We start from the raw sequence: 18,581 nt of genomic DNA on the forward strand, positions 1-18,581 counted from the left end.
TTAGTTATGATATTTGTGAGGAAACAGTAATACTGAACATTTACCATGGTCTAATATAGCCATTATATGCATCTTTTGACGATTTTAAAACCTAAAAATTATAAAGCGTTGCAACGCGAAACGATTGAATAATTTGGAGAGTTCTGTTTTTGTCGTTAAATTTTGTGAAACTACGAAGATTGCTTATATAAGGTATACAATACATCCAGTATGTGTACACGGCGGAATAGCTCAGTAGGATAAAGCGTTTTTACTTCAGGACTCTGGCAGGACTCCAGGGGTCACTGGTTCGAAACCTGGTCCGGGCAATGTTCTTTTCCTTTTTTTAATTTTTTTCTTGATTTTTTACTGGAGCGTTTACGATCCAATGTTTACATTTATCGATATAAAGCATTTAATGAATAAGTTAAAAAATGCCAAAATCTGTGAAAAGGCCCCTTTAATTTATTAACCCATTTGAAACCAAGACGCTATCTAGAAAACTCCTAATATCTCAACTGTAAAAACAAATGCAACGTGTCAAGTAGCGAGTCAATAACTGAACTTGCTATTATACATATTTTGTTCTTTCATCTTTGTTGCACGCATTACCAACACACACCGAACATAGTGAAAGCGAGAAGTCAAACAAAAGACTTCGAAGAAGTTAGCATAATGTAAAAAAACACAGTAAAAACACATTTACTCAGATAACACAACGTCTCTTTATATGTCCAATAATAGGGGGCACAGCATGCAAAGTTAAGTATCAGTGTGACAGAAACGTGAGCTTGGTGCTAAATCAGTCATTAATAGAACGTTCCCGATCGTTGCAGCAGCTTGACTTTGTATCTTTGTTATCAAAGGGAAGCAACTGCTATAACGACAGTTTTCTAACTTAGTTGTTGTTAGCCTATCTTTGTCGTCTACCTGAAAAAGAGCTCGGAAAGGATGATATGACAGTTATAATATCGGGAAAATAATGAGTGTTAAATAACTAAGATGCTCTTAATTTGGATACAACTTTAAAAAATCGTAATCATTTATCCTAACCAATCACTTCATATCTGTTTTTCTTAGATTTATAACGCACCACAGAACGTTAATTGACACGTTAAATTAAACAAAAATTCAACCTCGGCAGGGGATACCCCTCCCGCACCCACCCCCGATCGGCCCCGGGGCGCCTGAAAAATTTCCTGTGGAAGGCACTGTTCCTTTAACTGAAAAAGTTGAAATACCCAATAGAAATAGATATAAACTGACACAAAAACATGCATTTATGTATTTTAAGTGTATTTTTATGAATAATATGTAGTGATAAAGCTTGTTAAATTCATGATTTTGTACTAAATATGAAGGCTGACTCAGTTAAGCATCTACTGCACTGTCTATACAGTAAAAATGCCTGCCATTCCATGTTGGTGAAATGGGGCTGTGTTTGAATGTTCATGCTTTTCGCACAAGCTATTGTTGCGTTCATGGATCACGAAGTCCCTGGCGTTGAATTTTCACTTTATGTAGCAAATTATCGCTACACGGTCAACCAATATGCCGTTGAATTTAAGTTGGAAAGCAATTTAGCTCTTATTCCGCTACAAGTATATAAGGGTGGGGGGTCAACTTGAAAAACAACTAGTCCAGGACAAATAATCTGAATTCATGCACTTAATGCACTTATTTTCTTTTTTGCTTAGAAATGACCAAAAATCCGCTTTCCCAGTCATATTTTGCACTTGCAGAAGATATTTCATTTTTACCTAAAGGTAGCTACTAAAAGATTTCCTACACAAATTCAATGTAAAAGCAATAACTTTAACAAAAATTGAAGTCAAACTTTTGCGCGAAGACACCCCGATAACCATACCTTTGCTTAAAGAGCATTCCAAGCCGCAATGATTTAAACAATAAAAAAGATAGGTCATCCAGTATGTAAGACAGAACTCAATGCGATCAGCGGTCACTGTTTTATGGCCATCTATTTACCGGCATTTCTCCAGTTGATGATGGTTTCCCACCAACTGTCAAAGTCTCATGTAGTCTCCAACCTAAAAGCAAAACAGTGAATTTGTAGTGTACAAAAATGTTTTCCCTACCACATGGACACAGAAATATTCAAAAATAAAGTCATGGCAAGTGCTAGTACACAGAATTGTGCAATTTACCGTAGCAAAACTACCGGCCAAGCCAAAAACCGTCTAAGTCAACCCCTATGAAAACTATCTCTGCTGAAACACCACCAATGAAATGAGTAAAAACATTTCCCCCATCAGCCAACCAAAGGACAGCAATAACAATTATGTGCTGGACATGAGTTACAACGAAGATGTATCAGGAATAAGTTTAAGCTCTTCTGTTAACCATATTTGTGACATATATGAATATTCGACCAATCAATGATACAAAATCTGCAAAATCGGCATTGATTTATCGCAATAATTGATACAGAATGCATATAATGTAATCACAATCAATGATACAGCATCACTGCAATTTATGATACAATCATTTTAAAAACCATCTTGTTTATTTTAATCAATATATTAGTATATTAAAAATGCCGATAAATTATATGTATCATAACAGTTATTTGACTTCAATTGCAAAATATTTCATACAAAAATATGTATATATATGTAAAAAGGATATTTTGGCATAGAGCAACACGTGTTTTCCAATTTTCTTCGGTGATTTTCCATGTTTTCATAAACAACAACTTCTTCAAAGCGGATTTATACGTTCTCAATGGAAACTTAATTTATCTACGACATCTAAAGTACATAGTTTACTAACTTGTTTGCAGTATTAATCCATTGATTTGTATCAAAATTAATAGCCGTATGTAAATATTGCCGTTACGCCATGGCAATCACATCCCAACATCCGGGTATGATACAATTGGTTTATACACTGTGGTACATGTTGTGTGATTGCATTTCAGCCTTTTGTATTAAGATAATTGTTACCTTACATGTAAATACTAAATAGACAAATAAATTCCTTTCCTCAACTTAAGTTCAGGTGGACGTAGTTGGCTGTACATTTGTTTAAATTTGTGCCTTAGTAACTTATATGCAGACTTTACATGGATTTGCACAGTTAATTTAATTTCAATAAATTGGTAAAACCATGGAAATCTTGTTTTGTGACATAGTCACATTTCTTCTTGTTAATCATAGTTTCAGGTTTTATTTAATAGATAACTAATTGAATAACTATGACATATATTTATAATCAAACATGTCTTCAGTGTGTTTAGATAACACTATAAAAGCGGAAGGATAGTCTTGGGAAAGCTCTTGTTTTCAATTATTATGGGCACATTGGAATGCTTAAATTTACCCATTTTACTTGGTAGACAGAACCAATTGTAATGCCGCTTATGCACTTCGTCACATACCAACGAGTAAACACGTGAATGCTTCCAATTTGATTGCATATACGAGACAGCGTTTATACAACACAATGGAACTTTTTGGTCTTATCACATATAAGAGACAATTTTTGTATGAGTTGCCCATCCCCTGATAACCGCATCAGAAACGTATTAATAAGGCTGCACTTATTCTTTACTTTAAATAACATTTTTCCCTTTACAGAATGAACTTAATGATCTTTTATGAGAGTGTTGAAAAAAAGATTGGCGATGTGTTCGCCCGATATGGCGGTTTCATCTCCCGTCACGCCTGGAAGGTCATCATCATCGTCGTCGTCATCAACTGTGCACTGGCTGTGGGAATGCTCAGACTGAAGAAGAACATCAGCGCTCAGGATGTTTATTTACCCGAAGGTGGGAATTGTACTTTACATACACTAAAGAAGCCTATCAACTTTGTGGTTAACAGGTCAAAGTTTAATGTCACATATTGGTAACAGTGAATTCTTTTCCGCTTAATAATTTGAGCATGTTTTTCTTTTGTTTATGATCATACTAATCGATATAGTAATTTCATTGGTTAAAGATAGGACACTAACTTATTTTGAAGTCACCATGTCATAGGTCAAGGTTAAAGGGGTTAGGAACAGGACATTTATTAAGCTCCCCTTCGAAGAAGAGGGGGCATATTGTTTTGCACATGTTGGTTGGTCCGTCCTTCGGTCCGTCCACCAGATGGTTTCCGGATGATAACTCAAGAATGCTTAGGCCTAGGATCATGAAACTTCATAGGTACATTGATCATGACTCGCAGATGACCCCTATTGATTTTCAGGTCACTAGGTCAAAGGTCAAGGTCACAGTAACTCGAAACAGTAAAATGGTTTCCGGATGATCACTCAAGAATGCTTACACCTAGGATCATGAAATTTCATAGGTACATTGATCATGACTGGCAGATGACACCTATTGATTTTCAGGTCACCAGGTCAAAGGTTAAGGTCACAGTGACTCGAAACAGTAAAATGGTTTCCGGATGGTAACTCAAGCATTCTTACGCCTAGGATCATGAAACTTCATAGGTATATTTATAATGACTGGCAGATGACCCCTATTGATTTTCAGGTCACTAGGTCAAAGGTTAAGGTCACAGTGACTTGAAATAGTAAAATGGTTCCGGATGATAACTCAAGAAAGCTTAGGCCTAGGATCATGAAACTTAATAGGTATATTGATCATGACTGGCAGATGACCCCTATTATTTTCAGGTCACTAGGTCAAAGGTCAAGGTCACGATGAAGGTCAAAGGTCAAGGTCACGATGACTCGAACCAGTAAAATGGTTTCCGGATGATAACTCAACAACGCTTACGCCTAGGATCATGAAACTTCATAGGTACATTGATCATGACTCGCACATGACCCCTATTGATTTTCAGGTCACTAGGTCAAAGGTCAAGGTCACAGTGACAAAAACGTATTCACACAATGGCTGCCACTACAACTGACAATCCATATGGGGGGCATGCATGTTTTACAAAGAGCCCTTTTAATGTCCCCCACTATAGTAGTGGGGGACATATTGTTTTTGCCCTGTTGGTCTGTTGGTCCTTTGGTCTGTCTGTCTGTTTGCGCCAACTTTAACATTTTGCAATAACTTTTGCTATATTGAAGATAGCAACTTCATATTTGGCATGCATATGTATCTCATGAAGCTGCACATTTTGAGTGGTGAAAGGTCAATGTCAAGGTCATCCTTCAAGGTCAGAGGTCAAATATATGTGGCCAAAATCGCTCATTTTATGAATACTTTTGCAATATTGAAGATAGCAACTTGATATTTGGCATGCATGTGTATCTCATGGAGCTGCACATTTTAGGTGGTGAAAGGTCAAGGTCAAGGTCATCCTTCAAGGTTTGAGGTCAAAATATATGTGGCCCAAATCGCTTATTTTATTAATTCTTTTGCAATATTGAAGATAGCAACTTGATATTTGACATGCATGTGTATCTCATGGAGCTGCACATTTTGAGTGGTGAAAGGTCAAGGTCAAGGTCATCCTTCACAAGGTCAAGGTCATCCTTCAAGGTCAAACATCATATAGGGGGACATTGTGTTTCACAAACGCATCTTGTTTGATATTGTATTTTGAGAATTTTTTTACATACATGTACAACTGTATATTTGTTACATGAAAATAAAAGAAAACACACATTGATTTAAATGACTAGGTCAAAGATCAGGGACACATTAGCCTGTGTCAAGAGATGGGTTTACGCATGATATCTCTAGAACGCTTTGACCTAAGGTGATATAAATTGGTGTGCTGGTTACTTTAACGGTAAGAAAGACGCTTTTTTACCAGGTTTTCCGAAGGAAACAACTGTTTATTAGATTGTTGAATGTCGGCGGGCGGATGGACTGGTGGGTGGGCGGGCGGAACAAGCTTGTGCGGGCAATAACTATGTCTTTCATTGTGACATTTTATAATCAATTGGCACATTTGTTCACCATCATTGGACGGTGTGTCGCGCAAAAGAATTACGTCGATATCTCCAAGGTCAAGGTCACACTTTGAGTTCAAAGGTAAAAAATGGCCATAAATGAGCTTGTCCGGGCCATAACTATGTCGTTCATTGTGAGATTTTAAAATCAATTAGCACATTTTTTCGTCATCATTGGACGGTGTGTCGCGCAAAGAAATACGTCGTTATATCCAAGGTCAAGGTCACACTTTGAGTTCAAAGGTTAAAAATGGCCATAAATGAGCTTGTCCGGGAAATAACTATGTTGTTCATGGTGAGATTTTAAAATCATTTGGCACATTTGTTCACTGTTATTGGACGATGTGTCACGCCAAAGAATAACGTTGATATCTCCAAGGTCAAGGTCACACTTTGAGTTGAAAACCTGGTTTTGTGACAATTTTGTCCCTTGTTTTATTTTGTTGGGATGAGGTCAAAGGTCAAGGTCAAATAGGCTTTCAGCAACACATTTCTTTCCGCTCAATATCTTGAGAATTTTTTACCCATGATCATGCAAATGTGTGTTGTTGTATTTTTTGTAAAATTTAAGACGCTTACCAGTATATAGTTTGAAGTCATCCGGTCAAAGACCAAGGTTAAAGGGACTTGTATATGCGCAATATGAAGAGAACAGGTTGTTCTATGATCAGGTAAATTGTTTTGCTGGTTACTTGGGTGGTAAACAAAATAGCCTATTGCTTTTATGGTCAACACATCAAAAATCAATGTCACATGTCGTCGCTGTCGTTCTCAAACCTCGTAGCTCCAAAATTTTCAAAATATTTTTTTCGTCTTTTCCAAATATATGAAGTCTGGCGCGTGTTTTGTGCTATATCTCGTAGCTCTATGCCAATCAGAGCCCTTGAAAAAGCCACGTGACGTGACAAAATGTTTAAGAATGATTGTTGGCTTTTTTCCCGGCGAAAAGTCGTAGCGACGCAATTTCACCTATAGGTACGTCGTTTCGTTTGGAAAAATTTGACAAAAACGTTTTTATAAAAAAAATTATTTGAAACTACGAGGTTGCCTATAAAAAAAATGAGACGGTTTTTTCTCTCTCCTGAAAAGTAGGCATTTTGTAGCTACGAGGTTTGAGAACGACAGCGACAATGTGCTTGTTACATTAACATTGTTTTCACCCAATGTCTAGAGAAATCTTACAGTTTGACTGCAAATGATTTTCACCAGTCACAGAAACGAATTTGCTACAAGTCAGGGGTATGCATGTTTTACAAACATCCCTTATAATCAGTTAATATGTGAACAATATAATATAAGATGTCATTACCATGTCATGATCGCTTCAGTAGCAGTTACCACGAGTATCACACTTTTACTTAAATTTTATTAACAATGACCACTTCACTTTTATATCAGTAGCTATGACAACAATATTACTGCTGTAATATCAGTTTCCATGCCTACACAATTATCGCCATGCTATTTGTTTCTATGGTAGCAACCTTTTCACATTTAAAAAAGATACAATGCAATAACTGTGTGACTATAATTTCAGATACAATGACTGCAATATTGTCATTATTGGAAGTTTCGATGACAACAGTTTTTAGTGCAACATTTATTTTCTCCTTAGAATGCTTAATTCATATGTAGAAAATGACAAACATACATACAAAGCTTTTAATATATTATTGATAAATTAAGAATTTCATAAACAAAGTAGTTTATGCACAGTTTTTGATGGGTACACAAATATAATTGGTGTACATTCAACTTACATTCATATACAAATCTAATTGTGTTATATTTCAAGAATTAAAACAAAAACACAATCTTGTACCATATAAACTAAATTAATGTAGAATATAAGTATGATATCTTTCGTCATAAAAACAACTTAGTCATCTTATTTTTGGTTAAAATAACATACATTTTGCCTGCATATTACTTGTGTCAGTTGCATTCTAAACAACTTTGTAATTTTAACAATATTTACCAAGACAGCATTTATTATTGGTTACCACAAAGCAATAATACTGCCTTGTTATTAGTTCATATGTCAACAACCATATAATATATATGAAAATAAATGTCACTCTATTATTGGTTACTATAACAACCTTTTTGCCATATTATTTATGACAATGACAGCAAAATTGTCCTTTAACATTATACAATTACACGAGTTTTGGTTTATTTTCGGTTTACGTAACGGCATTGTTGCCTAATTATTATTTACCATATCAGCACAGTTATCAGATTAATTTTATTAAGCTTGACAACATTTTTAGCTCACCTGAGCATAAGGTGCTCATGGTGAGCTTTTGGGATCACCTTTTGTCTGACGTGCGTCGTCCGTCGTCAACATTTTGCCTTGTTAACACTATTGAGGCCACATTTATTTTCTGATCTTCATGAAACTTGGCCAGAAGATTTGTCCAAATGATATGTTGTCCGAGTTCAAACTGGGTCACTTGAGGTCAAAAACAAGGTCACTAGGTCCAATTAAAGAAAAAGCTTATTAACACCCTAGAAGTCACATGTATTGTCCAATCTTCATGAAACTCTGTCAGAAATTCATCCCAATAATATCTTGGACGAGTTCGAAAATGATGCAGGTTGGTTGAAAAACATGGCCGCCAGGGGGCGGGGCATTTTTCCTTATATGGCTATTGTAAAACCTTGTTAACACTCTAGAGGCCACATTTATTTTCTGATCATCATGAAACTTGGTCTGAAGATTCATCCCAATGATATCTTGGACAAGTTCGAAATGGTTCCAGTTGCTTTAAAAACATAGCAACCAGGGGGCGGGCATTTTTCCTTATATGGCTCTATATGGCTTTAGTAAAACCTTGATAACTCTCTAGAGGCCAAATTTATTGTCCAATCTTCATGAAACTTAGTCAGAAGATTGGTCCAATGATATCTTGGATGAGTTCAAAAATAGTTACGGTTGGTTGAAAAACATGGCTGCCAATGGGGCATGGCATTTTTCCTTATATGGCTAAAGTAAAACCTTGTTAATACTCTAGAGGCCACATGTATTGTCCGATTATCATGAAACTTGGTCAGAAGATTTGTCCTAATGATATCTTAGATGAGTTAAAAAAAGTTCCGGTTGGTTGAAAAACATGGGCACCAAGGGACGGGGCATTTTTCCTTATATGGCTTTGGTAAAACCTTGCTAACACTTTAGAGGCCAGTCAGGCATCATTTTTTGTCTGATCTTCATTAAACTTGGTCAGAAGATTTGACCCAATGATATCTTGGAAGAGTTCAAAAATTGTTCCAGTGGGTTGTAAAACATAGCTACCTGGGGGCAGTGCATTTTGCCGTATATGGCTATTGTAAAAAACTTGTTTACACTCTTAAAGTCACATTTATTGTCCAATCTTCATGAAACTTGGTCATAATATGTTTTAATGATATCTTGGATGTGTACGAAAATGTTTCTTGTCTGTTGAAAAATATGGCCCACAGGGTGTTCACTATTCATTGAAGTTGGTTAGAACATTTGTTCTAATGACATCTTGGGCTGCACAGAACAGGTCAGTTCCTTTGAATCTCAGTTGAGCAACTTTGGGTCTTTTAGGCCCTCTTGTTGCAGAAATTGAACATAGTGGTAAAACCCAAAAAAACAATGAGAATTGTTACACATGAATCTTATTTGACCTTTCATTTACTTATCCTACTCTATATAAAACTCATTTATACCTGTGCTTGAATTGTTGCAGTACAAAAGTGTTGATTGATGGCTTCTTAAATAGCCATGTCACTTTTGTGGAACACTCTCTGCAAATTGGCCCCAATTAACTGGGCACTCCCATCAATGACCTTTGTCTTGATGTCAGACACCATTCATAAGATAGATTACAACTTGAAACGTTTAGGTGTACAGTTTGCAGTTAGTCAGTTTGTGTGTTATTATGAAAGATTTGTGATTTGTATTGTGTTTTATTATGCCCCCAGATCAAATGATCAGGGTTTATTGTTTTTGGCCTGTCTGTCTGTCATTGTATGTGTGTGTCTGTCTGTCATTTTATGTGTGTGTCTGTCTGTCATTGTGTGTGTGTGTGTGTCAGTCCAAAAACATTGGCCTTAACTTTTGCAATATTGAAGATAGCAACTTGATATTTGGCATGCGTGTTTATCTCATGGAGCTGCACATTTTGAGGGGTGAAAGGTCAAGGTCATCCTTCATGGTCAAAGGTCAAATATTGAAGATAGCAACTTGATATTTGGCATGCATGTGTATCTCATGAAGCTGCACATTTTGAGTGGTGAAAGGTCAAGGTCATCATTCAAGGTCAAAGGTCAAATATATGGATGTGGGCATTGTGTTTCTCAAACCCAGCTCTTGTTGTTGTTTCAATTGGAAATATAATTGAAAGTTGAGTCAGAAAATTGTACCCTGTGTTTAAAAATACTATTTAAAAGATGTGAAAAGTTGTTTTGGCAGTTGTTTTTGCAAAGAATAATGTTTTTGTGCTACAGATTTTTTGTTAATTTAAATTACAAATAGTTTCACAGTTGTTTTGATATGATACATTTTTCCAATATCTTCTGTGTGTTTACTTCTGTATTTGCAGACCATTGTACTTATGAGAAATGTCAAGTTATGTTTTGTACCTTAAAAGAAGATCAATGTCATATTTCTAGTACATTATTTTAATACTCATTTACTTCTTTACAACGGACTGTGATATGTGATAACAATTCAACATATTGTATTTAATTATGCAAATACTGTTTTATAAACACTCAATCTATTGAAAAAATACAGTTGTTTTCAGTATCTAAAGCAATTTATGCAAAAACATATTGTAACTAGTCATCTCCTATAATATTCAACGATGCTGGATGCTTATCTCATGATCTCAAAGCTTGACAACAATTTGTTGAAAAATGTACTTCAATTTGCTTTTGCTGATGCTCATTATTAAATTCTGTCCTCAAATTATTTTTATCCAAAATATAGCTTTGTCGCAACGGGTAACGAATGTCTATTTTAAAAAACTTTAACACACACGTACACACAAAAAAAACTACTTATAACACATATATGTATATACATGTATCTGCCATAACAACAAACCCTTTCTTTTCACAAACAACTTTAACAACCCTTGCTTGACGTTAATACTACTCAGGTGAGTACCCAGGGCCACCATAGCCCTCTTGTTGTTTATTATTGGTTACCATTTCTACCACCTTGTAACAGGTACTCGTTCGAGAGAAGACCATGCAACAATGGAGGCCACTTTTCCTGATCTGAGCAACAGAAACTACCACAGTATCCAGTCACTGTCAGAAGGCTTCTATGCTAGGGTCATCGTGCAGGCCAAATCTGGTGACCTTTTGACCTTGAACGCGCTGGATAAGGTCAAGGATCTGGACAAACTCGTGCAGAACATAACCGTTACCCACAATGGAACTACTTTTACAGTGAGAATTATGTTTAAAAAACTATTGGCCTTGGAATATTTTTTTATTATCCCCGCCATAGGCGGAGGGATATTGTTTTGGCTTTGTCTGTCCATCCTTCTGGAGCCATATCTTGGAAGTGCTTTGGCTGATTTCATTGAAACTTGGTATAAGTATATATATGGATAGAAGGATGATGCACGCAAAATGGCATTGTACACCTTCTGTTAATAACAGAGTTATTTGTATCTTTGTATCTTGAAAAAATGCTTTTTTGTGTGTCCAGAGCCATATCTTGGAAGTGCTTTGGGGGATTTCATTGAAACTTGGTATGAGTATATACATGTATATGGATAAGAGAATGATGCACACCAAAGGGCATTGTACACCATTTGTTAATAACGGATTTATAACCATTTGTCTCTTGAAAAAATGCTTTTTAGAGTGTCAAATATAACACTTTTGTGTCCAGAAGCATATTGGCAGGGAATATCGATTCAACAAATTTGCTTGTTATCCCCCGCCATAGGCGGAGGGATATTGATTTGGCGTTTTCCGTCCGTCCTTCCGTCCGTCTTTCCGTCCTTCCATCCGTCTGGCACTTTTGTGTCCGGAGCCATATCTTGGAAGTGCTTTGGCGGATTTCAATGAAACTTGGTATGAGTATATATATGGATAAGAGGATGATGCACGCCTCTATGGCATTGTACACCATCTGTTGATAACAGAGTTATGGCCCTTTGTATCTTGGAAAAATGCTTTTTTGTGTCCGGAGCCATATCTTGGAAGTGCTTTGGCGGATTTCATTTAAACTTGGTATGAGTATATATATGGATAAGAGGATGATGCACGCCAAATGGCATTGTACACCATTGGATAATAAAGGAGTTTGTATCTTGAAAAAATGCTTTTTTGAGTGTCAAATATAACACTTTTGTGTCCAGAAGCATATTGGCAGGGGATATCAATTCAACGAATTTGCTTGTTAGTTTATGTTTTAAAGTGTTGTATGTACATCACGTCAACTTGTGGTCAATCATGAGCTTAATATTGTTTATAAAACTTCTAATATCCTAATAACAAGTACAGATTGTGTTATTGTTTAAAAATACACATGTACTGAATTGATATTGGCCTTAAATACATCTCTACAATGTAGTATACCTTTTTACCTATGTATTAATATTGCTTTGATTAGTAAGAAGTAAAACTCATGATGCAGTTGTTATCTTTGTGAGACTGTGGTTTTTGATAATTTAGTTCAAAGACTTGTGTGCAAAAGCCTACGGTGCATGCGCATTGGGAGGATCAATCTTCTGGGATGCCGACTTCCTTAGTGCTGTTGGGAACAGGAAGGTTACGTATCCCATGTTTAGGTCATCAGCAGTGGGAATGGTGAACTATGCATCGCTAGCTGGAGGTAAACTATTATTAGGAAAAGGTATTTCTAATGAACATATATTTATGCCCCCCTTCAAAGAAGAGGGGGTATATTGCTTTGCTCATGTTGGTCTGTCGGTCCGTCCACCAGGTGGTTTCCGGATGATAACTCAAGAACGCTTGGGCCTAGGATCATGAAACTTCATAGGTAGATTGATCATGACTCGTAGATGACCCCTATTGATTTTGAGGTCACTAGGTCAAAGGTCAAGGTCACGGTGACCCGAAATAGTAAAATGGTTTCCGGATGATAACTCAAGAATGCTTAGGCCTAGGATCATGAAACTTAATAGGTAGATTGATCATGACTTGCAGATGACCCCTATTGATTTTCAGGTCACTAGGTCAAAGGTCAAGGTCACAGTGACCCAACATAGTAAAATGGTTTCCGGATGATAACTCAAGAATGCTTAGGCCTAGGATCATGAAACTTGATAGGTAGATTGATCATGACTCGCAGATGACCCCTATTGATTTTCAGGTCACTAGGTCAAAGGTCAAGGTAACAGTGACTGGAAATAGTAAAATGGTTTTCGGATGATAACTCAAGAACGCTTAAGCCTAGGATCATGAAACTTCAAAGGTACATTGATCATGACTCGCAGATGACCCCTATTGATTTTCAGGTCACAAGGTCAAAGGTCAAGGTCACGGTGACCCAAAATAGTAAAAATGGTTTCCGGATGAAAACTCAAGAACGCTTATGCCTAGGATCATGAAACTTGATAGGTTGATTGATCATGACTTGCAGTCGACCCCTATTGATTTTCAGGTCACTATATCAAAGGTCAAGGTCACGGTGACCTGAAATAGTATAATTGTTTCCGGATGATAACTCAAGAACGCTAATGGCTACGATCATAAAACTTCATAGGTTCATTGATCATGACTCACAGATGACCCCTATTGATTTTGAGGTCACTAGGTCAAAGGTCAAGGTCATGGTGGCCTGAAATAGTAAAATGGTTTCCGGATGATAACTCAAGAACGCTTATGCCTAGGATCATGAAACTTCATAGGTACATTGATCATGACTGGCAGATGACCCCTATCCATTTTGAGGTCACTAGGTCAAAGGTCAAGTTAAGGGTGACCCGAAATAGTAAAATGGTTTCCGGATGATAACTGAAGAACGCTTATAACTAGGATCTTAAAACTTGATAGGTAGATTGATTGTGACTCGCAGATGACCCCTATCGATTTTCAGGTCACTAGGTCAAAGGTCAAGGTCACGGTGACCCGAAATAGTAAAATGGTTTCTGGATGATAACTCAAAAACGCTTATTGCAAGGATCATGAAAATTCATAGGTACATTGATCATGACTGGCAGATGACCCCTATAGATTTTCAGGTCACTAGGTCAAAGGTCAAGGTCACAGTGACAAAAAACATATTCACACAATGGCTGTCACTACAATGGAGAGCCCATATGGGGGGCATGCATGTTTTACAAACAGCCCTTGTTTAAATATATGTATTTTTTTAGGTGCCAGCTCCCTCTCCCCAACCAGCTACTATCTTAAAATAAATAGTGTTCTTAATTTTAAAACAATAATGATTTGCTAGACCAGTTGGTATAGTACTGGGCTACATATCCAAGGATGTGTGTTAAGGTTCCAACACTGCCACATACCGTGCGTTAAGGATGGTTATTGTCTACAGCTCTGACTTCGTATCCCCCTCCCCTTCATTTGATTCTTAAAATAAATATTGTTCTTAATTTTTAAAACAATAATGATTTGCTAGACCCGGTGGTATAGCACAGGGCTACATATCCAAGGATGTGTGTTTAGGTTCCAACACTGCCACATACCGTGCATTAAGGATGGTTATTGTCTACAGCTCTGACTTCGTATCCCCCTCCCCTTCATTTGATTCAAGCAGATCTGCAAAAGTGCATTTAGTACGCATACTATTATTGCGGCAGGTTCAATCACCCACTTTATAGCACATATTCCAGCTATAATCAGCAATAACCTTTAAAATTCACTAAATATTAAAAGCCATAATTATGATTTGTAAAGAAAAAAAATAATGCAACATGCGTAAGATTGGAGCCAGTTATATAAAGTAAAGTACAATAGAAGAACGTTACATGTGGACAGTAGAATATGCTGTCCTGCTTAAGACTGCATTATTTTTTCATAAAGCGCCAGTGAAAAAGATCAAAACATTTCATCAAATAGTAATAATATAAGTTGTATGTAAATATATCATTAATTTATTCTGTTGCTAGTTTATATCTTTTTAGTTGTATTTTGGCGGCTTGAAATTAAATTAACCTATCTTATATGGTCCAATCAGAAAACCAAATTATGTGTTTTCATTTTCAATTTCATGTCTTGTATCTAAAAAGGAAATGTCAAAGTTGCAAACGGAGTCCTGACAGGCTTGGAATACATTCACCTTATGTACTCGCTGAAGGCAAACTCGGGGAAAGAACTGGCGGCCTTATGGGTAAAATAAAATGAATACATACATTTTTGTATTACAATATGCAACAGTAAAATATTAAGCAACTTTGTATATATACCGGCATATATTAAAGTTTTTAGTTGAATAAGTTCGTACAGCAGATTACATAGGTTACTTCGTGTTTATTGGTTTGTTTGCTTGCTTGCATTGTCCGCCATAGTGGTATGGCTAGGTTTTAGACCTGATAACTATGATTGATTTATTCAAGTTTACATTTTGAAATGACTGATTGATTTTACATGTACATGTATATATATTACATCTTCTATCCTTGTCACTCTCCGGCAAACACAGTGCATTATATACGATTATTTATTTTAACAAAACATTTCCATGCATCAATTAAGGACATTCTTGATAAATGGATAAAAGCGCTCACATAACAAAATGTTTAAGTTTTTAGTTTAGTAGTTTCATTACTTAAATGATGGAGATTGTAAGTCTTATTAGTCCCCTAAGGGTGAAACCAGAGGGGACTTATGGTTTGCACTTTATGTGTCCGCGAGTCTTTGTGTCAGTCAGACTGAGTCTGTCACACTTTTCTGGATAACTTTAAAAGTTCTTCATATATTTTCATGAAACTTGAAACATGGACAGATGGCAATATGGAGATTATGCAGGTCATTTCATTTTGTTCCCAAGTCAAGAATTCTGGTTGCTATGGCAAAAAATAGACTAGAAATATTGCTGAAAATGAGGATTTTTATGCTCCCCAAAAATTTATTTTGGGGGGAGCATATAGTCGCCGCTTCATCCGTCCGTCCGTGTGTCCTTCCGTCCGTGCACATTTTTTTCCGGGCTATTTCTCAGCAACTAATGATCGGAATTCAATGAAACTTTATGGGAAGCTTCACTACCAAGAGGAGATGTGCATATTATCAGCCGGTTCTGGTCGGATGATTTTTCACAGAGTTATGGCCCCTTGAAATTTTCTATAAACTGTACATATAGTGCAATTCTTGTCCTGGCTCTTTTTCAGCAACTAATGACCAGAATTCAATGAAACTTTATGGGAAGCTTCACTACCAAGAGGAGATGTGCATATTATCAGCGAGTTCTGGTCGGATTATTTTTCACAGAGTTATGGCCCTTTAAAATTTTCTATAAACAAATTCTTGTCCCTCAGCTACTGTGCCCTCAAGACGTTTTCTTTTATCTGAATATATTGTGCAATTTTATGACAAAAAAAACTTTGGGGATCATCACCCTTCTCTGACGTTTTCTTGTTATTACCATCTACAAGGCAAACATAAAAGAATTACGTCCCTTGAAAACAAAAGGAGACAATCATATTACTGCTTCATGTGAGGTAGGGGCTTTTTATAACTTCGCAATATTCTTGAACATTTTCTGACCATCTCTGGTTCAATGAGGGCCATTGTCATTCATTGTTTTAAGAGCATGCATCCTGTACTTGTTAACCCCTACAGTTGGCGTAACTTGCTAAGTAAAAATTACGGTCAGCTAAACACAACCCCATGATGACTAATGGCTACAACACTGTTACAATATAAACAGTGAGTAACGTCATTTGGGTCAGTACAAGAGAAATATTGTTATAATTATGGCTCCTTTATAAATGTAAAGTTTTAAGGCCTAAAAGAAGTCAAAAAGCAAAAGAGTTATCACAAAATACACATAATCCGAAAATCAATCGTGTTAACGCATTATACCGGTCAATATTAAGTATTTGCAGTTTAAATTGCTTTAATGAGGTCAAAACATCACACTTTGCCAAAATTTATTAAAACAAACATTCAGAATTAAGGGCGACAAAAAAAATCAAAACAAACACAAGCAAAACAATCTCCTCTTCACCGCTTCAGGTGAAGGCTTTTAAAACGCGGATGGATGGCTATAGCTCTATGGAACTGGATGTGGCCTATGCCAACCATCTGTCACTGAACGAGGAACTAGACAAAAACATCAGTGGGGACATAGGGCTGTTCTCAATCACAATAACGTTAATGCTTACGTACGCCTGTTTCGCCACGATGAATATAAGGTAATACAAGATACACGAAACATCACGTTTACCTAAACATAAATGCATTTAACCTCATAGTTTTTTAGTATATATCTCATTCCATATCCATTAATACAGCTTTACTATTCTTTCTGTGTAAAAGAAAATCGTTGTCTTGTTGTTTCATTATGCTGATTGCTATGTGACATGTTTACAGGTCATGCTTGAATAATGTGAAGGGTTGTCGTGCTTTGATAGTCCCTTTTATTAATTCGTACAACTTGTTTCTGCTATTTTCCAAAAAGAATTGATGGTATTATGATGAAACTTAGTATACCTGTTTTAGGTAACGTAAGGAATATTTACGACCTCTAAATCTTTACCATTGGTCAAATGACCAAATTGCATTCACGAAAAAAAGACAAAACAATGAACAAATATTTTAATTACTCATCAACTGCATAAGATATTATCATGAAACTTGGTATTAGCATTCGGTTGTACTGTTCCTTCTTCTGTCTGTGTCATCTGTTACCCACTCGCCATTTATCCTCGAATAAATTGAATAATTTGAAAACATTTAATATGATCATGATATGTGGTATTCATATATACAAAGTGATGAATGGATAATACTTGTTCCTTTATTTTCTGCAAATGTCAAATCTCGAGAGGAACATAATTAATAATCATGCAACTTGGTATACACCTGAATTGCAGTGTGACGGTAATAATTATGACCAACCTTTTTTATTAGATGCCAATCATCTAGGGAACTTAAAAAATGCTGCTGTGCTCAATGGATATGGAATTCATTATTTAACGTTACACATAACAGACAATGTGGAAATGTATAGTTTTTACTTGATTGAGATCTTCTCCTGACCTGACAAACCTTTTTTATATGCTTTATCTGTATATAAGAATTTTGATTATGCATAAAGCTTTTTGTTATCATAGCGTCTCTCTGTGTATGCTATGATGTTCCTGATATCGATATGGACTTATTGCTAGCAACATTGACTGGTTAAGAGGTCGTCATTCATAATATTCCCTGCTTATCAACAACTGATAATAATGCGTCCTCCACATAACAATATTATAGCTGCATTATTCATAAATAAATGGTTAGGATGTGGCCTCTCACTTTAGCGTGTGTCCATATCATAACAATAAAATATCGACACTATCACTATTGCCTTGTTATGATACCATACCTAATAATAACGCACATTCTCTTAAAATAATAAAGTTGCTCCATTATCCCTAATGACAGCTTATGATTCCGCTCCTCATAATAGTTTGCTTCATGCTAATAACAATGCAATAGCTGAATTATCCTTATTTGACTACTTATGGCACCGTTCCTCATAATAGCATGTGTTTTCCTCATACAATACAATGATAACAGTATCCTTTATTGCTGGTTAT

General features: G+C 36.2%; 1 protein-coding gene across 4 annotated transcripts in view; it reads left to right on the forward strand.

Annotated features, from left to right (window-relative positions):
* The window catches only part of LOC127833827 (patched domain-containing protein 3-like), a 68,982-nt gene that overhangs the window by 40,019 nt on the left and 10,382 nt on the right, over positions 1 to 18,581 (forward strand). For all 4 annotated transcript variants that reach the window (XM_052359304.1, XM_052359306.1, XM_052359305.1 and 1 more), the window contains exons 3-7: positions 3,579 to 3,769; positions 11,066 to 11,289; positions 12,529 to 12,688; positions 15,066 to 15,166; positions 17,011 to 17,189. In XM_052359304.1, the coding sequence (XP_052215264.1) occupies positions 3,579 to 3,769; positions 11,066 to 11,289; positions 12,529 to 12,688; positions 15,066 to 15,166; positions 17,011 to 17,189 (855 nt within the window). The remainder of the gene's footprint in view (positions 1 to 3,578; positions 3,770 to 11,065; positions 11,290 to 12,528; positions 12,689 to 15,065; positions 15,167 to 17,010; positions 17,190 to 18,581) is intronic.

This window comes from Dreissena polymorpha, chromosome 6 (genome assembly GCF_020536995.1).
Source record: "Dreissena polymorpha isolate Duluth1 chromosome 6, UMN_Dpol_1.0, whole genome shotgun sequence".
In the NCBI taxonomy this organism is placed as follows: Eukaryota; Metazoa; Mollusca; class Bivalvia; order Myida; family Dreissenidae; genus Dreissena; species Dreissena polymorpha.